The following is a 23,486-nucleotide window of genomic DNA, read 5'->3' as shown; positions in this document are numbered from 1 at the left end:
AGTTCGATATAAACACATACCCTAGAGAAACTTAACTTTGCTCCGTCTCTTACATTCAAATTGGGGGAAAATAATCTTTTTACCAAAACATTCAGATTTAAATATAACAAAATCAACTAAGGACTGATTGAGTGAGGGACTGGGTGCTCCGATGAGAATCTCGCGTGGTTAAACCCTGACAACTTTTCTTTGCAAGGTATCTTAATTGAGATTTCACTCTATTTAGCACAAATTTCTCCCTCTCTCTCTCTAAAATCCGGCATCTTTAAAAATAATGTTTCAGGAAATCGGTGGTGAAAAGACCAATAACGGAATTCACTACAGATTACAGCTTCTCTACAGCAATGGTAAGTCGCTTTCTGTCGCCATATGGTAGTCGCTGCTAACTTGGAGCTAGCTCTTCGGGAACGGGAGCAGGCATAGTTTAAATTCAGTCTCTCCGTAACTTGCACATCCCTCCTCTGTTACTTGTCCCTTGTGCTGGAACTTGCATTTCATATCGCTTAGAAGCTTCAAGCAGTTTAAACTCACACTTTATCCTTCCCACTCTCTCTCTCTGTCATACATATTCACTCGTTTTCTTTATAAAATGTTGGCTTTATGTATCTCACCGAAGTCCCTTACATCTGTCTCTAGACTAGGCTTAGAATTTTTTTTTTAAAAAATTGAGTTTTAATCATTCGACTTGCGTTTGAGAGAGTTTTGGAGAGTGGTCCAGAAAGCCAGTTTTGAATCAGTGAAGTATTTATACTGTCCATGTTAACAGCACTCCCCTCCTTCGTCCGCCTTTAATTTCCCCCTAAGCTTCTGAAAAATCGCTACCAGCCGCTTTTTCCATGTGCAGCAACACTTCCACCCGGATTTACTGCTCTGTTCCTGGGTATTTTAAGGCTGGGGAATGTTCGCCCCTGAATACGGGAAGAATTTGAGGAGGGAGCCGGAGGTACAACCTACAATTAAGGTATTGCTAAAAGACATTACATTTACCGAGTGAGGCCTTCAGACTGACAATCTGCAATATGTTCTGATATTTAGGGATAAGGACCGAGCAGGATTTGTATGTTCGCCTCATCGACTCGATGACAAAACAGGTAAGGTGATATTTCACGTAAAATTATCAGGAATCGTATATAAATAGAAGCATGTAAGACGAGAACAAGGTTTGAATGGTGTCCAGAGGGTTCAGATTAAACTACAGGTCCTGGAGCTAGCGAAGCTAATGGCACTCCGACAGGTTATGAAACAAAACTGCCGGAGGTTTATAATTATTCTGAAACGTTCAAAGTCAAGGAAACGGTTTCCTGACATCGGTCTGTTTTGGGGAAGTTCAGGCAGCATCAGGCCATGCTGCGAGCAAGTTAAGAGGTCCTATCTTTCTGACAGAAAATTTAACAAAAAAAAATTAACAGGAACAAAAAGAAAGTTTTGTTCCCGAGGCAGAGAGGGGTGAGAGAGGATGTACTGGGAGAGGGGAAGAGGGAGTCTCTCCACTCTGTTAACACTGACAGAAGGAAGACCTCGCCTCGACAGAGACAAGGAAGAGAACTCCTCTCCACTTTGGAGGTGGCGCTAGGTGTTAGAATGTCCCCTCAGTGTCGATCCCCCGCCCTTCAAGTTGTAGGAACGTTAAAACGTGCAAATATGTCGGGGCACTTTGAGTGTAAATCGTTGAAGGATTTTTTTTTTTTTGCTTTCGTATTTATGCAGACCGATGCCTTTAATTTCACTCCAGTTCACAGGCAGTGTGCGTGTGTGTTTGTGTGTTTTTAACCGGGTGCGCGAAATAGCCGCATCTCCATACAAAACTAGAGAAGTTGTTCCGTGTAAGAGCAACCTCCGGGCACATTGACTTACCTGAATGTTGTGCGTTTCGCCAGGTTAGCTGGCTCTCCCCTTATCGTTAACCACTCGTCCCAAGGGTTAAATAGTCCAGTTTGTTACCAATGAACATTGCATCCAGCAGCGACTGTGAATGTACAGTCCCTCCACCCTCCCCACCCCGATTCAGTTAATCAACAGGCAACGCTTTACCCGAACGACAAAAGTCGCTTTCGAGTTAATTCCAATTTAATTTCAGAGTTGATATCCTTAATGATGATAAAACAATTCTGCCCCTGGATGTTCTCACGGTTTATGGGCTCAGGGGTGTCAACTGTGTCCCAGCACGGAGTACAGCAGAACTGTAACCCTGCCAGCGACACCAATGCAGTGCAAAATTTGCCCTGTCTTTTAAAAGGGCAATTTCACGGCGGCTGCAAACGGACATCAGTTCAGACGATTTAAGAAAAGAATTGTAATGTAACAACGTTATTTTTGTTTTGCTTTGTGTGTGTGTGTGTGTGTGTAAAATCTTCACGCTCACATCCCCGCTACGTTTACTTCTGAATGTGTCTCGTTTCCTGCCTAAGTCAAACCGTAAGATCAACAGACAACTCTTTGGGATGAAAATGTCTCCACGGATCGTTTGATACTTTTTTTTTCTGCACGCGATTTCCTGCTATTGAGGTCTGTCAGACCAGGTCGAACAGAGAAAGAAGAGAGCTACGCAGTCAGAGAAAAGAACCAATTTTAACTCTAAAAATATTGATCCGCATTCAAACAAATATGTTTTTGTTTTGAACAACCACAAAAATATACGTATGATCTTTGTTAAACTAATCGTTACGCTGTTACAATGCAACAGCAACTTCTTGGCGAGTATTTCTCTATACACCCTACCTCTGCTTGGAGTGTAGTCTTGCTAGAATGTCGAATTAACTCGAGTTAACTTTTTGTGTAATGATGTGGACCCTCTGCTGTTGTTGGACAATTATTTTCTGTTCCTCCACGCCCCCGCCACCCCCCCCCCAAAACACACTACCATCCCATTAACCCACACGCAAACAGATTATCCATTTTTTCTTTGGAAGATAGCCCTAAATGGAACAGATTAGGGTTTCTTCTGCCTGTGAGAGACGGAAGACACTGTCCCCTTTAAATCACAGCGATTTCCCTGAGTACTTTGTAAAATAAGGTTGAAGTCCCGCGACTGTGCTTGACCTGCAAGAATTTGATTATCCCGAACCCATCAGACTTCTGGAGTGGCCAGGCTTGATGCTTTATTTTGTTGAAATTCTAGTTCTGTTTCACACACACACAAATGCACACAGTACCATTTCTAAACCGTGGCTGTGTGTGTGTGTGTGTGTTTGGGGGGGGGTTGCTTAGAACCCACATAAATCTAGTCAGACGGAATATTATTCTAAATGCCTACTCACATGCTCTGACGGTATGTGTAATGTAAGAATAATTATCTGTGGGCATTAAAAATGTATGAAGTATAAAAAATCCCAGATAGCACTGTGATCAAACACATTGCTTCCAAGGCTGTATTCCCACTGCTGGATTTAATATATTTCTCTTGTTAAATCATTTATTAATATATTGCTTTTACAATTTATTTTATTTTATTTATGTTAAAGCCACACTAGGAAAGGTGATTAGTTCGCTATTTTTCCTGAGTGTTCTTTCGCCTCTGTTGTTGTCTTCTCTTGTGCGTCTGCAAGGGAACCAGGTTAAGCTTTCACACGAAAACAGAGCTGGCGGAAACAACAATAAAACACATGGGAACAGTTGGGGTGGCATACTGAACGCAGCTCACCATCTGTCGGCGAATATCTCTCCAAATCTGCTGCCCCATTCTCTCCATCTCAGCTACGCTTTGTCTGCGGCCCACAGTCAGCGTAACACGTCCCCGGATCCCCTTACCCTCTCTCCCACCAGCCTCCCCAGCCCCTAACCCACTGCCATGGCTAGATATCTCAAAGATTCCGAATCCCGATTGTACCTTTTTCAAAAAAAGACAACAGGACATGACATTGTGTTCGGCCTCCTTGTTGATACACAATATTGACACGCGACGCTGCATTCTGTATGGGCAACAGTGAGGTGTATCACAGTTCACTTTGTCGAAGAATTTTTTTTGGCAAATGTGGAAATTAACATGAAATTAGCGAGCCGTGTAATGTGCATTCTATGCTGGATTTCCATTCTGTTCCATTGTTAACATTGGTGTAATATCGGAAATATACCAAGTTGCACAGTATAAAATGCCTCACCAGGATAATTGTAAAGTCCAAGAATTAGATAGTAGCTGGAGTTCACCGAATGCGTCTATATTCACAATTTGATAACTGTAACATGACAAAACATTTTGCGTGGCCATCTAGTGAGAGAATCCTAGCATCTTGGAACTGCACCCTTCTCCCCGCTCTTATTAAGTAAAGGAAGGCCCACACTCCCTTTATTTTTGTAATGCCCTGACTTACTCAGAGTACAGCCTGCCTGTATAAAGTGGCACTTATTTTCAGCATTGAATGCAGATGAGTAACTGATCACCGTAAGGATGCTGTCTTCATCGGCAAGTTCTTGGAACGGCTGGTGATCATTGCCGCACCGGGGACTACAAAATTACTGCCAACTTTTGCAAACTCCCTTTATGGACGATCTGTAAAATGTTCCTTTCGGAAGTAAGGAAGATGGAAACGTCTCGCTCAGATGTGAATTTGCCCCGTGCAGCCCCGTCTTTCGGACCCAGGCTGGCCTTGAGTCTCTTTATTTCGCCAGGAAATGTTGGCGAGTGCTTTGCAGTTTTAACCCAGCAGGAACTCTGGATTCGCCAGCATATACACACAAAAAAAATGAACCTAGAGAAATAGTCGGGCAATTAACATTGACCAAGTGAACGGTAACATGTCAGGTTGAAATGTAGGCAAATCTCCTGTTTAGATACCTCAATTTATTTTGGATTTAAATTCCTATCGCGCTTGAGTAAGTTTGGCGGACATTGATTAAAAAAAGTAGATTTACAGGTATGGACTGAGATCCTTAGCAAATACTAGAACGAACGTGAATACAGACTGTTAACATGCAAAATATAAAACTAAAGAGAAGGAATACGGTGAAAGGAAAATGCAGACTAACAAATTTTGTCCTGTTTCGATCATATTTTTTTCGGGAACATTCAGTGACAACACTATAATAAAATACAGCACATTACAATGTGTTAAGTTGGATATTTCCTAACAACTCTACTTACTGTATTTTAAACAAAACAGTTCTGTCCTGCAAAATGTTAAAAAGGTTTATCTGGCACTCAATACTTTGATGCAGAGAAGCTAGAACCTCTGTACGAGTGAATGTGGATCTGGGAATATCTCGATGCTATTATCCCACGACAACGCTTGACAATGTAACGGTTATGTTACTGAGCAGAGGAGTGGTGAACCCAGATGTACTGGAGTTCAACCCCCACCATTGCGAACTAAGAAATTGTATATACATTTAAAGAGGATTCCAGCCTCTCGCCAATGTGATTGACTCTGAACTGTACTCCGAATCCGCATAGCAAACCCCTCAACATGGCCGGGAAGATTAAATAAGTTCTGTTCTTTTCAATGGTGTTCAAATCCTGACATTAGGTAACAAACGTACGTTCTGCGGCAGCAGAGGGGAGAGAGGTGAATCAGCACTCGTGGTATAACAGTTTCCATCTCTTCCAGGCTATCGTGTACGAGGGACAAGACAAGAATCCAGAGATGTGTCGAGTCCTTCTCACGCATGAGATCATGTGCAGGTAAGGAACCTCAGAGATGTCCTAAAGTTTCTCCCCAAAAACTTGTTTGTTTTGTTCCCAAAGCGTTGACTAATTTCCATTTCAGCAGCAATTAAACAATATACTGAGCTACATTGGCTGTACCCTATGGACCACAGCTTCAGCCGCAGTATTTTGTTTCGTTCTGTTCTGTGTGCTCAGTAAAGAAGCAAACCAAAGCGACGACTTTTCAGAAATCCAACTGCAGGATTTGAAATGTTTTCCTAAACTATTTGAAAGCATATATATTTTTAAAACTACTTTTTAAAATTCAAATTAATTTCACCAATAGTTTGCGCCTGGAATGTCGGGCAGACTTGAGTTTTTACCATTCTCCTAGTATGTGGCAGATTATCATCGCAAATATTATTGTTGATTCAAAAAAAAGCTCGAGTAAACAATAATCTCCATTTTCCCCAGCCCCTCATTTATTTTCCTCTGTCTGGTGCCCGTGCTGCAGTTTAATTGGTTCTCCGAATTTTCTTCCCCTCCAAACCCCATTCCAAACCGAGTTAGCAATTTTTTTCATGTCTCGACTGAAACAGTGAATGGGGCGGGCAGCTAACAACTGAATATGTCAGATATACTGATCTGTGAGCTGAATCTCATTCGAAGGTCCTCTGCCGGCCTTGTGCATGCACTATCCAGCAGGAGTCACTCAACACTGGTCAGGAACAGGAAACCTGGCTGCTATTTTCCCTCTTTAACCCTAGGGGCACCGAGGCCAATTTCTTCTGCAGCATCACCTAACTCAAAGCAGACCAGGAATCGGACTTGAGACCTTCTGGTCTTGATTTCACTGTTTGGCTTGGAAGATTTGCGAGACTTGACAAATTATTCCAACTGACTAATGACATTTATCTCATTATAACAAATTCAGGGATTAAAAAACCTCCCATTATAATAAATGTTTCCCCAGCTCCCAGCTGGACTGCATTAAAGCCTGTGGTGTCCAAACGCGGTTTAAGACAAACTTTGCTGTTAGAGAAAGTGATTTATTCCAGTCTGGTTCCATAGCATCATTCCTACTAAGTTTTCATCTGCCCCATAACAACTATAACAGCTGTAATTATTTTAGCAGTCACAGGAAGTGGACAATGCCGTCAAAAAAACAACAAAAAAAATCCCATATGTGATTCCAGAACAGATTTAAGTGTCGGAAAACCGCAGCAGGCTGTTTCGAGGGAATAACGTGGAGAAAGTAACTCATAATCTCAGGAACATGACCTCCCCTGGCTCATGTTGTAGGAAAGCCATGAAGAGTGTGCAGTGGCAGGAATTGGGGTACCCAGGCTTAAAGCAGCTGGCGGCACCAACTAAAAATGATGTTGATATAGTCACAACACAGCAAGGAGCTTGTCCTGGAAATTGTCCTTGTTCCAAGTTCCAAAGTATGCCATTTAAAGAAGAAAAATGCTTGCATTGTTATGCTGTTCGAAAACGCCTGGAACTTATTCCACAGTGAATTTATTTATTTTTGTGTGTGTCTATGAAGCGGATCGAATGCTTCTCCACCTCCCCCCCCCCCCAATAATCTCAGTGGAATGGTGAGACCCCGTTGCCCTGCCGCAGTTAGTGACCCCTATCGACCAACATTTGAGGACGCGGCCATTGCCACTGGGTGTGAGGGTGAGACCGCCCTTGCAGTCTACTGGATTCTCTTTGCTGGAAGGTGCAGTGGACAGAGCTGATTGATTTAGGCCTGGCCGCCCAGATGCAAAGAATCTGCGGCTGGTGGAAGGCAGCCAGCAATTGTAGAGTAAAACCTTCGGGAGAAGAAAAGGTAAAAATCACAGGCCTCTTACCATTCGATGAAATCATCACGTTTGGACATTGGTTTTAAGTGCTATAGTGTCTACGTGCAAGTGGATTTCATGCCTCTAACAATTGTTTTATAGTTACCTGCTTCCATAACACAAGTAGTAAAATAGTAATTTAAATCATTATATTTGACAGGCACAGAGTAACCCCACTGACCCATTTGTAAAAGTCACTAATGGGTCCTTATGAATAATAAATGCTGGAATGGACCCGTAATACTGCTTTCTGGAAACCAACAGTGAATGTCTCTTAACTTGTAACATTTTAGTTGTATACGGCTACATTATAGACACAGCGTTAGATTAGCAAGTGTATAAACAAGGCTACAACACCCTTAGTGATTCTGGGAACCATTTTATGCCCGTTCACTAGTGTGCTTTGCATGTGTTTTAAGCTGCTTTTAGTGAGGTTTGAAAGATCCATTACTGCAATGGCTCGGTCTGCCCATTTGTCTGATTTCCACTTTCTCTATATTCAGAAGGGAAATAGAGGAAAGTTGAGGAAATAAAAATAAGTTCAATTTGAATATTGGGCAGTCCTGGTTTCAGGAAATGTTAACCAAAATCGATTCTCTAGCTTTTAAATGTAGGAGTTTAGTGATAACTGTTAACAACATTAGAGCAGGAACCCGCAGTCTCACCAGTGAGTAGCTTCAGATGCAATTACCTGATCAAGCATCCGTGCCTCTCAATGCTATCCCAGCTTCTGGTGGACTATTATTCAGATTCCAAATAAAGAAAAAAGTATTATTTGCCATTTTGAAAAAAGTAATCTTCATTTGTTTTATTCATTTGTAATTTTAAAATACTACATAGTATACCACAATATAAAGAACAGCAAAGGATAATCAGTGCTAACCTGGTAAATAGGTAAATTGTTCCATTTAGTGAATTACACACTACACAGTTTATTTAATGGCAACTACCTATAATCGTGAGGAAAATACTAATTGTGAAACCAGCAGCTATAAAATACATTTGAATAGAATTAAAGAACTTGCCTTTAAATAATGCATGATCACATTTTTAGGAGAGTGCTTTATAATTAATAAATAACCTCTGAAGTGAAGTTACTTGTAACATACTAAATGGGAGTCAATTTGTGTACAGCAAAGGCTTTCAGACATTAATGAGATGAATGACTTGTTGGTTTGTACATGGTGGAGTTGGAGTTGGGTGGAGGAAAAGTATTAGCCAGGACACTGATGAGCTGTACAATAGGGTCCCATTGGTCAGACAAATGGTAAACATGATCCAATAGACCAGCCAAAAGATGGCATCTCTGACAACACAGTACTCCTTCAGTACTGCAACTGAATTGTCAGGTTGAAAAGTTCTTGGAAGAGTTGAACTGGATGCTAAGAATCAGAGAAAACTGAAAAATGTTTTTTCTTAAAATATCGGTTTGAGGAAGGTTTTAATGAGATGAAGAGAAGTATTAGAACAGATATGTGGCATGGAGAAGCTTCAGACTGTAGGATTCCTTCATTGGAGGTTCTTGCAGGAACAGTGAGGTGAGAAGGGGATTGATGAGCCACAGACATTAGGGGATCAAGAAGTAAAGACTGACATGGGAGATCATCACGGCTATGGAGTGGCATGACGCCATGGAGAGATTTCACAGCACATTCTTTCACCACTATTTTAACAGTATAGTTAACCCATTTAAGATAAATAGGTCAATGCCACTGTTAAAATAGTAGGCAGTGGAATATCATATTTCCAGGCTTCAAAGCATTTAACGTGGCAATGTTGTCCCTTTTTTATGTAGCCTGTTGTTCTAATTTTGTATTTGATGTAAAAGAAACATAAATTATGGAAAATAGTCCATGAAAAGAAAGACAAATGATGCTGAATGTACAACCTTCCTGGTGCATGCTCAAGCAGGGTAGAAGCTGGGTGTGCTTGTGTTCACTTCAATGTTCTTGGAACAAGAAGAAAATTAGAATAATTTTACCTGAGTACCTACAGGCTCCTGATGGAAAACCACATGCGGTCATGAATGAGTATGGTGTGTGTGTGTATGTATGCATGTTCCTGCATTGATAGTCTATGTGTGTGTGCATGTTTTGTTTGCTTGTATTGTGTGTAGGTATTGGGTGTCAATGGGGGCAGCAGGGATGGTGAGGGAATTTGCTCTGCATGTATCCGCTGAAGACATATTGAACTTAACTCTGGTCTGAATGGTTCGCTAGCTCACCCGATATTGTTTTACATTGGCTGGATTGTGCTGCCTGAAAGGGTTGTGGAAGCAGAGTCAGTAGTAGGTTTCAAAAGGGAATTGGACAAATACTTGCAAAGGAAACATAATTAAGGTCTTTGGGGGCGTGTGTTGTAAGGTTCCTTGTGTATTGGCATCTATAAATGTATAGTAACATTCACGTACAGGTCTGGGAGATGAGGAGCATGTTTAGCAGCATAAATGCTCCGAGCAAGCACATGGATGCCGACTTTCTGGAATCTAATCTAAAACTGCCTGGACACTCGTGAAGTATCAATGCCTATGAAATAAAACTTCAGTATTCGTTCACAGGAGAGGAGAGGGAGTAAGCTAGGGAACATAATGAATAGAGAAACAAAAATTGAAAACAAGACATTTGTGTTGCAGTTGTTATAATTTAGATTTATGTTTGTTCAACAAATAAGTGCCCTTCTGCTCCTGAAAAAGCTAGATTCTCAGGACAGCTGGAGTATCCTTCTATACCTGAGAAGGTCAGCTCAATATTATGGAAGAAAAACATTTGCAGGGAAGAGATTCTAATAACACAACATTGATTTAAACACCGAAGTGATTGTATTTTAAAAGGGCAACCCTATGCTTAATATTTCTCCAAGTGAGACCAGACTTATTCAAGACTTTACAAGTGCTTTGATGCAGAGAGGAGGGGATAGGTATTGTAATAGGCTAATGTGCTGCATATGGCTTGTACTAGGTTGAACAGGAACTGGGTGCTGGCTGTGAATCTTTTTATGTTCATTCCACTTAACCTGGACAAACACAGTTTTCAGAAAGTGCTGGCTAAATTTTAAAGTTTCTTAATTTTATCACCCAAGATGTTAAACGTCAGGTTACATTTGTCAAAAATAGACTTTCAGTTTATTTATAATAATTTGAAATTTTGCATCAAAGGTAGGGTAGTTGTATCTTAAGAATATGCCTGATTCTTTTTATTATCTCAAAACATTGTGAAATACAAAAGACTCAATTATAATGGCTGGGTAAAGGGATGGGTCATTGTAACAAATATGGTATTTTGCTGATACCTGCGCCAGAGTCTGAGTCTGCTAAGAGGGGCTGCAGAACATTTGTAGATGTTCGATCCTCGAGTTTGCAACATAAACTCTGTGAGAACCTTTTCCTGAGGGACTCTGCTCCAATCTGGTTCTGTTGTGGAGTTTGATGTTAAGTGAAAATTGTTGCTTTGCAGAGGTGTTACAACCGCGTAGGAGAGTCCCTGGAAAGAACAGACAGGGCTGACGTTTTGTTGATAATTTTCTTCTGTTGATCTGACTGGGCTGGGATTCTATGCGAGTTAACAATGTGCTGCAATTTCTGTCTGGGGTTCTTTGTTTGGTGGTGGGGGGAGGTGGAAGCAGGGGTGATACGATCTTTCAGATCATCGTCTACCACCTGGGTGCAAATTCCAGGGGATTTTGGCGACACAGTTTCCTGCTCCAATGCAATGGCCTGACAGATGGGTTAATGTGGATCCATCCTGGTCTGAATGGCCGAGGGGCTCATTGACTTAATCTCTTGAGACACTGGACAAACACCCAGACATTTCCATGGTGGGGGAAAATACTCATTCCTTTGGCTATTTGATTTTTTTTCCATTTGTGGGAACCTTGCTCCATAATGTTAAGTTTGTGTTCCACAGTGAATAGCTGAGCCCACACTATCAATTGCCTGCTTCTCTTGTCTATCTGTTAGTGTGTTGTGGATTTGCAGTGCTCTGTAGGTAAGGGTCAGGTCAGATTAGGGAGGGTGCCCAAAATTCCCACCACCGTATGGTCCAGATTCTAGGAAACAGAGCACCACACAGATAATATATTTCAGTGTTGTGAGGGGGCTGGAAATAAAAAGGTGCCTTGTGAAAGGTCACCCAGCTGATGAGGGAGATTACAGGTTTCATTGTTGACTATTGAAGCAAGGTTTTATTGGGGCGCTGTTTATTTATTACTAGACGTGACCAGGCTGATGTGGGAGCTGTCAACCATTGTGCCTCTAATGCTCTTTTCAATTGCAAATCTTTTGTGGCTCCTAAGCACAGGGCAGCACACCCCTCTCTGCCTGCTTCTCTTGGTTGTCACACTGCAAACCCACTTTCTTACTCTGCATCATTGTCGGGAGAAGTTCGGATGTGCTGAATTTGCACTAGGGCGCAAATGTGCCCTCCGTTAGAAGCATAAAATGAGAGTCTGTTCGCCATTAATCACCTCAGCTAATTGCTATGCAACTACCATTCGCCATATGGTGTGAAACCAGCTTGTCTTCTGGTCGCCAAAAAAGAACAGCCATAGTTTTAGTCAAGGTCTGGGGGTTTAACTTTCATTTTTAAATGATGTGACTTTATCGCATTAACGTATGTTGTATGAAAGCATGAATATTATCTGCAATATATCATTTAGAGATGGTGAAATATGATTAGCAAGATCACATCAACCCTGGGCCTGTGCCCATTGAGTGAATATAAATAACTCACAATGAGTTTTCAATGCTCTGTCTTACTGTACTCAGAGTTCATACATGCCCCCCATCCACCCTCCCCTCAAAGGCTGAGAGGTCAGTGTGCCTCCTTGTTGCTTGTCAGATTCAGGTCTGTTGCTTCTGTTCCTTGGCTCAATTACTCTTCAGCTGGTATTTAAATGGGTTCAACGACTGAATCGGACTCATTAACTTGGGGGTAATCGGAGTAAAGTGATTGTCAGATTTACAAGCCAGATTTTAAAAAGAAAACACTTGTAAATTTCTGCCATGCAGACCTCGAAGTGGGAGCCCAGGCACAGAGTGCCACCTTCCCTTTAAAAGATGGGACACCAACTCCCAGTCACAGATGCCTCTCATTCGTTGGCGGTCTGAGCTGAGATTAGTTGCTCTCAGCTGGGGATATCTGTTGATAGCCCTCTGTGCTTTGCAGGGGAATAAATCAGCTCGGGGCCCCTGCTGATGGTCATTACCCATCCAGAATATGTTTCAATGTGGATGTTGGTCAGGCTGTAGCACAGAAACAGTGGTTCTGCTCCATTGAGTCTCCCCTCATACTGGCCACTCGCCTCCCCACCTCCCCCATACAGGCCCAAATAGCAAGCTGACAACTACCCAGCTCCCAACTGGAGAATGGCCAGGATGGGGTGTGCTACTGCTTGCCGTGGAATCAGAACTCAACACGGCCTATTGCCGGCAGGGAGGCAAGTGAATATCTGATAACAACAACTTGCATTTGTGTAGAAACTCTGAACCATTGTAAAAAATTCCAGGTCACTTCACAGAAACGCTATCAGATCGATTTTTGACACCAGACCGTGCTTGGGGCTGCTGCCTTAAAGCTTGGTGAAAGAAGCAGGGTTTTTAAATGTGTTTTGCAAAAATAGCCAGAGCGAGGTAATAATACAGAGAGGCTGTAGAAGGTCCCTCCAGAGTTTAGGGTCCCGGCAGTTGAAACACAGCAGCTCATGAGGTATTGAGGTGGAGGGGAAGGGTTGAGAATCGAAGGGTATTAGGACTTGGTTGTATTTTGCTAATGAACCCTTCCCTTTAAGTACACAAAGCGTTTGCCCATGAATTGCATCAATAGGATGATAGCTTTCACATCCGCACCGAGTACACATGGGTGTGGTCAGCCAAGAGTTGTTGTACAAACTGCACAGCATTGTCCGTGAGGCCAAAAATATAACAGTTTACAACATTATCCGAAACTTCAGTCGCTGCTCATTCTATATATGAACTGCAGAAATAACTACAAGTCACATTAGACATAATACTAAATGTAACTGTGTGAAACCTAGGCCAGAAACCTAATTAAATGCTACACTATAAAGCACCAAGACCTCACCTTAACCAAATTAAACTAAGTGAAGGTGCACTTGTGGACAATGTTCAGACTTAGGTTGAGAAATAGCAAGAAATATTGCAGCACAAAAATGCTAGGCAGTGACTGTCTTTGACAAGTGAGAATCTGACCATTACTCTTTGGTGTTCAATGGCATTACCAAGACTGAATCCCCCATTATCAGCATCCTGGGGGTTACCATTGACCACAAACCCATTTAAATACTGTGGCTACAGCAACAGGTCAGATGCTCAAAGGTTTGTAGCAATTAACTCACTTCCTGTCTCCTCAATGCTTGGCCACCATCTACTAGGTCCCTAGGGGTGTGAAGGAATACTCTGCACTTGCTTGGTTGAGTACAACTCCAACAGCACTCAAGAAGCTCAACACCATCTCGGACAAAGTAGCCCGCTTGATTGGCACGTTATCTAACACCTTCAACATTCACTCCCTCCACCACCAACGCACAGCAGCAGTAGTGTGTACCATCTACAAGATGCACTGCAATAACTCATCAAGAATCTTTCAACGGCACCATTCAAATTCATGACCTCTACCAGCTCGACGGATGAGGACATCAGACAGGTGGGAACACCACAAGCTGCAAGTTCCCCTCCAAATCACACATGATCCTGATTTGGAAATATACTGCTGTTTCTTCACTGTCATCATGTCAAAATTCTGGAGCTCTCTCCCTAACAGCACTGTGTATGTATCTGCACTATATGAAGTGCAGAAATTTAAGAAGGCAGCTCACCATCACCATCTCCAGGACAGTTAGACATGAGCAATAAAGTCAATGACTCCCATATACCTCATGAACAAATTGAAAAAAGAACCATTTACTTTCAAAGCTGCTTCACTTTAATATTCTCCTTGGCTGTCTGCTTTGGGTGTGGTATTTCAGTCTCCCATACAATGTTTAAGTGGCTGTCATTTCTGTGTGCACTTTCGCTGTGAGCAGCAGTATGTTTTCTGCCCTCCACAAATGAGAGTTCACAAATGGACTTGCTCATATTCTTGGGCCATTGTCTAGTGACCAGCAGCAGGATGTTATTCCTGAAGTCTGGGGACACAGGATAATTGTAACCCCCAAATTGTTGAGCCAGCTAACGTTGCAAAAATTGGGAATCAAACTAGGCAGCTTATGGCTTGTGAGCTGAACAATGGCTGCCTATACTTACTAGACTGTGGCATTATATTTTAATCAAGTATTGCTTCCAGTGCAGTATGAACACTATCTGCCTCTTCGCATCAGGTTAGTGAGAGCCATCGCTGACTAACGCTGATAAATATTCATCATACTGTGATATAAACTATGTGCTATCATAGCTCACTCCTGATGATGTTTATATCGTCTGAAGTGAAAGCCTCACAGACTTCCTAAACATTTGAAAAATATACTAAATAGTTGCTCGGCTGAGATTGAATGTGTACATCAAAGGAAAAGGGTCTAGGCCCACACTGCAGTATCCCCATTGTTAAAAACAAAAGAGAAGTGTTTGCTCAGAGACTAATAATTTTGTGATACCAAGCTTTATATTTAAAAATCTTGATGATTGTGCAAGGAATGTGACTGAAGAACACAAGGAGTTCTACAATGTTTGAGATATTGGAAATAAGTTAAGAGACAGTGCGAGGAGTTTGTGAGGAGAAGGGACAAGTTTTCATTTCAGATCAAGCTTCCAAGACATTCAAATATCTTTTTTGCCAACGGAATAATTTTTCCAACACAGTATAAGTAACAGAAACAGTTAACTGGAGTCTGAACAGGAACAAAAATGGCAACATTCCTATTAACTTTTTAAGTCTTCAAAGTTGTGACAAGTTTGGTCACCCCTCCCAGAGGGAAGCTAATGTTTGGGGAAAGTAACAGACAAAAGGGAAAAAGGAAGGAGAAAAATCCCGAATAGATAAAGAAGGATGGGATGTAGAATAATGGGTTACTTGTGGTTGTGTTACTTTCAGTAGAACAAGCTGCAGGAGAGGAGGAAAAATAAGGTGGAACATTTGCAGGCGTATGTATCTGAGGTTTTCACCTAAATCTACTAACTCATGGCCTGCTGTGCCAGATAGTGAGTGAATGCAAAGTGTATATCTGCATTAGATTCTTTGGAAGTGGTACAGCTTGGGGCTCATGCTAGCTCGACTACATCTATAAGTTGCCAAATAGGCCACTGCTGTTTGTGGGGTGTCTTGGAAAGAGTCAGACCTTTCTCATTTACTCCGACCACTGCTTTGGTCTTGGGAAAAGTCACGTCCCAGACATAAAGGGACATATTTTGTTCTGTTGAGTGCCATCAGGTGGCAGAAGAACCGTGCTTTGTCCAGTGCTACATTATTAATGTACCTAGTACACAGGAAGGTAATTGAGTTAAATTGTTCATCTCAGTCCCAGGGCATCTTTGCAGGAGTTCCCCAGGATGCTGAGCTCGACAGCCATCTTTAACTGCTTCATCAATGACCATCTCTTCAGCACAAGGAGAGAAGTGAGGACACGTATTGATGATTATGTCATGTTCAGCATCATTTGCAGTTCCACAGATATTGAGGCAGTTGTGCCCATAATCAGCAAAACCTGGACAATATTTAGGCTTGGGCAGCTAAGTGGCAAGTAACATTTCAAGTCACGCAAGGATGAGTTAATGACCATTGCTGAAAAAAGAGAACATAAGCACCTCCTCTTGACCATCAGTAGTATTATCATTAAGATCCTGAATGGTCACCATAGATTAGAAACTGAACTGGAGTAACCACATAAATATAGAGGTTGCAAGAGCAGGTCAGAGGCTGAGAATTCTGCAGTGAATATCTCACTGCTGACTCCCCAAAGCCTGTCCACCATCTACAAGACACAAGTCAGGAATGCGATGGAATACTCTCCACTTGTGTGGATGAGTGCAGCTCCAACAGCACTCGACACTCCTCACCATCCAAAACAAAACAGACCCACTTAGTACTCCGTCTGCCCCCTTAAACATTCACTCCCTCTGCTACTGATGCACTGAAAGTGGAGAGTGTACACGCACACGCAAAATGCACTGCAGCAATTCACCAGTACTTCTTTGACAGTACCTCCCAAACTCACAACCATGACCATCCAGAAGGACAAGTGCAACAGATATATCGGAGCACATCCAAATGTAAATTCCCCTTTTAGCCACTCACCATCCTGACTTCGAAATATATCATTGGTCATTCCACTGGGTGGAAATCCTGGAACTCCTCCCTTAACAGCACTGTAGGTGGCCCTACTTCAAATTTACTATCCCAGCCCATGAAGGCAGCTCACTAGCACTTGCTCAAGAGCAAGTAGGTGGAGGCAATAAATGCTGGCATTTCCAGTGATACTCACAACCATCATAAGTAATAAAAAATTGCATCTTTCCGAGCTTTGAGAAAATGGACTACAGCAGATGGGATATTACAGAGCAATTGTTATATACCATGTTACTAATGAGAGGCAAGAACAATAACTCAACTTACAGGAGGGTGTATTGCTTACTCATTTGGGAGAAGTGGCAAAATTGTATAAGGGCCACGGTATATAAGAGACCCTGGTTCTAAAAGGGTTTTAATTCTTTAGATTCTGGTCCCCTCCTCCTACAACTCTTTTAAACTCAAAAATTGCAGCCTTTGCCATTCTGTCATAGAGGGGCCTAATTTCAGTCTGTGACTGTTTTACTCTGCTAAAATGTATCTGCCATCTGTAATGGTTGTAAGATGAGAACCAAGGAGACCGACACCGCAGTGTTGAGGAGATTTGTCGTATCTATTGTTTTGAGATGGGGCAGCTTGCCTGCTTCAGGTGAGTCCTGCTTCACTGCTCACCTTTACAAAGCCACTTTTTGCCTCCCTAATTATCACCAGCTGTCTAGGGGAAGTGGAAAGTAGTAATTTGCCTATATACAAACACAGTCTCCTCCTCATTTCTGTATGTTGTGTTGCATTGCGATAGGTTTGGCAGTAGTTACTTAACTATTCTGTGGTTGTTAAATGGACCCTATTTGTTTCAAATAGGCAGAGGGGCATATGCAGCAATTATTCACACTGATTTTTAATTCTCTACCACTTCTTCCCCTCCCACAGTCGCTGCTGTGACAAGAAAAGTTGTGGTAACAGGAATGAGACACCCTCGGACCCGGTGATAATTGACAGGTACGAACAATTGTTTACACTTTATTGTTGTGTGACACCTGCCGCTCTGTGAGTGGTTGAGGTACATTGCCTGGTTGTTGCGAGTGTACATGCAGGTTGCGTGTTATCTTGAATGTGTATAAACTCTCGGTCTTTCTTGCCCTGTCTTGTGTTCTTGTGATTGTGCGATGCACATGCAAAAAGTTTGGAAATTTGCTGGCATTTTGCGTCCCCTAAAAGCTGGAGATCATATTGACTCATGAAAGTGTGGAAATCCTTTTTGCTTGTATCTTTCTGACTCTCCCTCTCAGTGGTTTTACATAACTATTGCATCAGGCAGCTGAAAATACACGCGCACGATCATTATCATAAAGCCACTACCTTGTAGATTTGAGTGGCTGGAATCAGCAGATGTCAGACAGGCATTTAAGTGCAGAGCTTAGAATTCCTGGATGAACCTTTTGTTTTAAATTGATGCTGTGCTTTGTCACTGGAAGCATTGTAGAGTTGGAACTGGCTTCTCAGATGGCTCAATTTAGTGAATACACCACTAAGTATGAGACTCCCTGGTCCCTGTCAGGTTAGTGTGAGCTCAGTCTGAGTTGCAACAGAGAAGATTGCTGCGATTGGCTTCTGTATCCCTGGGGCATATGGAAGAGAGACCGGTCAGGCCTTTCGCTACTGTTCGCCAACCAAGTGATTCATACTGGAGAGTATACTTGAATGATGTTGGCTGAGAGCCTGGCCAGGTTGATGCTGTGATGAATTTCATGTTGAATTGCTCATTGGCACTCACATACAGTAAGCAGCCACTTGGGCAAGATACTGGAGTGTAATATCCTGCGAGGACATTGTGCTTCAGCATGGAACAGCAGCTTCAGTGAGAGAACAGATGCATGGACATAAAAAAAAGTGTAATGTTTTGAAGAATGAAGTAGCACTTTCAGATTGTGTCATTGCAGTAAGGTTGCTGAGCAGAGTGGCCTGTGTTTTGCACCATGCAGAGAGAGATCCCACATGCGTGTAGTCTTATTTTTTTGCACTCACTGAGGTGTGGAATAGGGAAAGCTGGAATTGAAGGTATCAGTTCAGTGGAACATTATTGCATGTGTCTGTGTCCAATCTGGTTACATTTGCAGATTGATACAGCTATTAACGTGTCAATGCCAGTGAAAGGCATTCAGCCCTTCACTTCTCACAACTGTTGTGTTATTTATGGCAGAGGTGGGAGAAGTTGTTTTTTCTTCCCACCCCCCACATTGACCAGACTGGGCAGAAAGGGCAGTGGTCAAGGAAGCATGTTACTGGCTTGATATCAGTAGGCTCAATGTTCAGCCAACCAGAGGGTGCCAGGAGCAATGACAGCCTGGTGGAGACTCTATGTCTATCAGCAAGTTGCCACTTCCAATGAGACTCTGTCTTAAGGTGGGTCTCAGTACTTCCTGAGGCATCACATTTATGTTCCACCTGGATCTGGGCCAGTAGGTTCAGAAAAGGTGGATGGAGTTCGAGACATCTCTTTGGGGAAGATCTGAGGCAGAAAGTCCCTCAGGGGACTGTATTTACTCCCACCCTTTCTGAGAAGACTGCCAGGTTTTAGAAGCATTTCTTGTGCAATGATGAACTATTTAGCAATTGAACAATGGAGCTGGTTGGGTCACCAAAGTCTGAATGACGTTGTAAGAGTTGTTTATGCTTCAATCACATTCTTTTCTTTCTTTATAAATTAAGACCAGATTTCCACATGGTTAGAACCACAAGCAGTACACTTTTCCGTGGACACAACTTGAATATTGGGATCATGGGTTTGTGCCCATTATCACTTGCTCAGGATAAAGGGTTAAGGAACGATTTCCCTCCCTGCCCCCTTTTTAATGGGCACAGGCCTCTTTGGGAATGCTATAAGAAACATGGATTCCAATCAAACAGATATTTGAATCATGTCTAGGGCTGGGAAATTCCTGACTTCCCACATAGTGGGTCCTCCCCTTGAATGTGGGGAAGGGCTGCAAGAGGTAATTAGGTAGGCAGGAGAACCCTGTGGGATTAAATTTTGATCAATTAGGCCGAGCGATCTGTTTATGTGCTGGATTTTCTCCATAACGTGACCTGCAAGGGCCTGAATGTGGAAATGCCATTGCTGGACCATAGACAAAGGAGGATTTAAGTTTCCCTGGGGTCTGGCCAGGAAAGTAAGGCGGCCTGTGGGAGTCCTTTGCTGAGTAAAAACAGCCAGCTAGCTTTGCTGTAGGCTGCAAATCAAACCTTCCACTCTGGGTAGCTGAAGGCCTCAGATGCCATAATGCACCAGCACCAGCTCCCAAAGGCCAATGGGACTTATTTTTATTCCGGTGCCTTGTTTGGGACTTGCACAGAAAGTTCCCAACCCTGGGAATTGTCTCAGGACTCGCGTAATTCCAATTCTCAGCCAGGTGGTGATTTATTGGCTGGTGCTGATGGATTTTGGCACTGATCTGTTGAACCTTTGCAGGCTGCTGATCCTGACTCGATTTGCTGATCTGGCAATGTAATTTAGGCTTTAGATGACTGGGGTGCACTGCAATTGAGAGAACAAAATAAACCAACTGGGTTATGAACAAAAAGGATCTTGTTCTTCTCTGTGGAAATTTCAAAAAAGGATGCAGACATAATGGGAGGGAAACTTGGCGAGGGGTCAAAACCACTTTCAGCTGCAAGAGCTCCTTGTTGGCTGGTCCTAAAGATCTGACAGGACATCATTTGACCAGGGCACCTCATAACGTGCATTCAGAGCAATTAAAGATCTGTTCCTGTCTCAGGGTGGGTGTGGTAACCACCGTGTGCACATCTCCCTTCCTTTCAGTGTGTTCTGTCAACTCTTGTTCTGTAATGGGAACATCAGCTAAGAGGAAATATTGTTGGGATGGGCGTTTGCTGGATGATGTGGTGTGAAAGACAAACTGGGTGGGTATGGCTGCCTGTGGGGGGTGGAATTAGCTCTCCTCATTGATCATATAGACCTTAACATGGTAGATCTACATTTTAATAATGTCCATATGTTGCAGGTAGTTTGGGGGTCACTTGACTGAACAGTTTTCTGGTAGGGAATGAGTGTTTCCCTTCACTGCATTTTGTGACACCCAAGAGTACCATAGAACACCTTACAGATGTGTAAGTCTGGATGATTGACACAAAGGCCAGTACCAAGCTCTTGACTCTACAAAGAGCCTCGATACTGGGGTATCTTTCAGAAATGCCAAGTTTCAGATCTGATGGAGAAGTTCAACCACCACCAATACTTTGAACTCCCTCCTTTAACACTTTCCTCATTCTCCATTCACTGCAATGGGATTCCAGGCTTGCACCTCACTGCTGCAATTTATTAATGATCCTGACTGTTTTGATTTTAATGTGGATTTAGTTTGGATTCTTCTGTGTCTGAACGGATGTTGGGTGTTAATGCTTGTCATTGATCTATGATGGATGCAACACTTGGGATTTAGCTGGAATTGCTGTGAAGTTGTTTGTGATGTATAACTGGGGTAGAGGCTGTTCCACATGTGGAGTTTTGTGTCTCTCTCTTTTCGCTTGGACATTTCCTGATTCTTTCCACACATTGAGTACAGAAGTGACCTATCCTCTGCAAAAAGAAAGAACAAGTTGGGGCATTGTGCCATTTTTGAATTGAACAACAAAAACATGGTGGAGGGGGCGTGGAGGTGGAAATAGGATTTCCCTGGTGCATTGTCTATGCCAATCAATCAGCATCCTTTTCTCATGCAGTATAAATTGTTGCTCTCTTTGAAATTTGGCATTCTTGTGTTTGTCCTGATGAGCTCATGGTGAAAAGCTTTGACAGCGTGTGTCTTTCATCAACAGTAAACTTTCTTTTTATTTGTTCTGCTAAAGACCTTTGCCTCTCAGGGGCCTGGTCCCACTGGCACTGTGCCACCCTGTAGAACTGCACAAACTTGTCTCATTGTTGGCATCCTGGGTGTCAGCACAGGGGATCACTGGGCACTGAAGAAGAGAAGGAACCCAGGGTCACTCAGACCAGCTATCATGCTGCTGCTGCCCTGGATGACATCAGCCAACTCCCCATTGACTAGCAAAGGGCATCTGTTTCCTCCTTGTCTCTATGGATCAAACAGTACAATTGGTGATGATATTAGGTACTGATCTACAGGAGGGACTCTGTCCTGCCAGCTTTACATCCTTGTTGTATGGATGTGATGGGACTTTAACCGAGATATATTACAAGCAAAATAGTAAACCTAATTTAAAGGGCTCTCTTCCTCAATAAGAAATTGGCAAGTGGAAAGAGAGAGAGAGAGATAAGAGAATGGAGGTATAGATTGCAATGGCCGTGTTGATTTCAAATCAAGTGCTGGAATTCTTCACCGTTTTCATCCCAATGTCAGGCCTTTGTTGATAGATGAGGAAAGCTTCTGCTAAGCACCTCATGTTCCTGCAAACAGCTTCCTTTTAATAGTAAGCCATCAATGTAAAACAAAAAGTTTGCTGACTTATCGTCTCTAAATCACTGGCCCCTATTAACATTGGACGGAGGTGATGCAGGGATGGAAACAATTAACGCAAATTGCTCTTTTCAGCTGAGAAAGGCTTGTTTGTTTAAAAAAACAAATACCTGGTGACGTTCAAACTTAATTTTATGTGAACTGCATGGGATAGTTGCAAAGAGGGTATAATTTTTATAATGTATCCCAGTAAAGCTGGTACTGTGAGAAGTTAGGAATGAAATCCAGAGATTGAGATATAATGAGAGACAGATTTTTTTGAGTTTAGCTACTCCAGACTTCTCTGCTGAATGATACGGTGGGAGAACAACTTTGAGTGATTAGTGATGTGTGTATGCGCGCTGTGTATCTGGATTGAGTTACCTGTTTCGAATTAGTGGGGCTCCTATTGTTCTTGATGAGCCCTTGCCCCAGTAGGATAATTAAACTCTTCCTAAGCCTTGGCTAACCTGCCAATTTAAGCAAGATTGCTTGCAGAAGAAAGCTGATGCTGTGGTTCTCTGTTTACTTTGCCAGGAATGTCTGAGAGCTGCCAGGATGCTGACCCCCCCCAATGCATTAGTATCCTAACCATTGCCAACAGTTTTCAATATTTGTCAACCTGCCAGGAGTTTATGGCATTTTGTTTTCTTTGAGAGGGACAGAGTGAGGGGAAGAGAGCGGAGGGATTGTTTTCTGTTTTTTTTGTAGTGTAACAAACCTAAATCCTCACTGAGCTTACTTATTATGTTTTGAATTTTTGTAATCATTTTTCCATTGTCAGCGCTGGGTGAGCAGTGCCAAAGGGATGCGGTATTTTGCAAAATTGAGCACAATAAAGCTTCCTTTTAACTTTTGGCTTGTGCTTTCCATGCAGGAGATGGTGCTATTTTAGGGACTATTTGATTATAGGTTGTTTCAAAGCTATCTGCTATCTTAACATTTTTCCTCTTTTCAAATGGTGGGCCTGCCCCCAGGTACCAATTCAGGTTTTTGGAGGTTTCATTATATGACTACCTGTGTCCAAATGGCCCATCTAGTAAAACACTTGCCTCTCTTAGATTCAATATCTTTACAGCTATCAAGTGAAAATATTCAAAGAAATTGCACCTATGATCTTTCTCCTTAGTTGCCTGTAGCCCTGCCCAACAGATTAATCCTCGGTTCCTGAAGATTCCAGGGTGTTCCTGGAACATTGGCAGATCCTAGTTTTTGTCTTAAGAATAACCTTATAAACCTTGCAAGCAAATCAGCCTGGAATGGTTCCAGATATGATCCTTGATCATATTATGGGCTGCATTCAGGGCATAATTGCCTCCTCTTGCCCCAGAGTTTTGAAGTGGAGAATATC

At 42.4% G+C, this 23,486-nt stretch overlaps 1 protein-coding gene across 1 annotated transcript in view; it reads left to right on the top strand.

Annotated features, from left to right (window-relative positions):
* ebf1a (EBF transcription factor 1a) overlaps positions 1–23,486 on the top strand; it is a 392,441-nt gene that overhangs the window by 1,911 nt on the left and 367,044 nt on the right. Inside the window, exons 3-6 of the mRNA XM_048603786.1 lie at positions 284–347; positions 1,036–1,091; positions 5,541–5,614; positions 17,592–17,660. Of these exons, the coding sequence (XP_048459743.1) occupies positions 284–347; positions 1,036–1,091; positions 5,541–5,614; positions 17,592–17,660 (263 nt within the window). The remainder of the gene's footprint in view (positions 1–283; positions 348–1,035; positions 1,092–5,540; positions 5,615–17,591; positions 17,661–23,486) is intronic.

The sequence above is a fragment of the Rhincodon typus genome, chromosome 12 (genome assembly GCF_021869965.1).
Source record: "Rhincodon typus isolate 14 chromosome 12, sRhiTyp1.1, whole genome shotgun sequence".
In the NCBI taxonomy this organism is placed as follows: Eukaryota; Metazoa; Chordata; class Chondrichthyes; order Orectolobiformes; family Rhincodontidae; genus Rhincodon; species Rhincodon typus.
The sequence above is the reverse complement of the archived record's forward strand: the minus strand, read 5'-3'. Positions and strand labels throughout refer to the sequence as shown.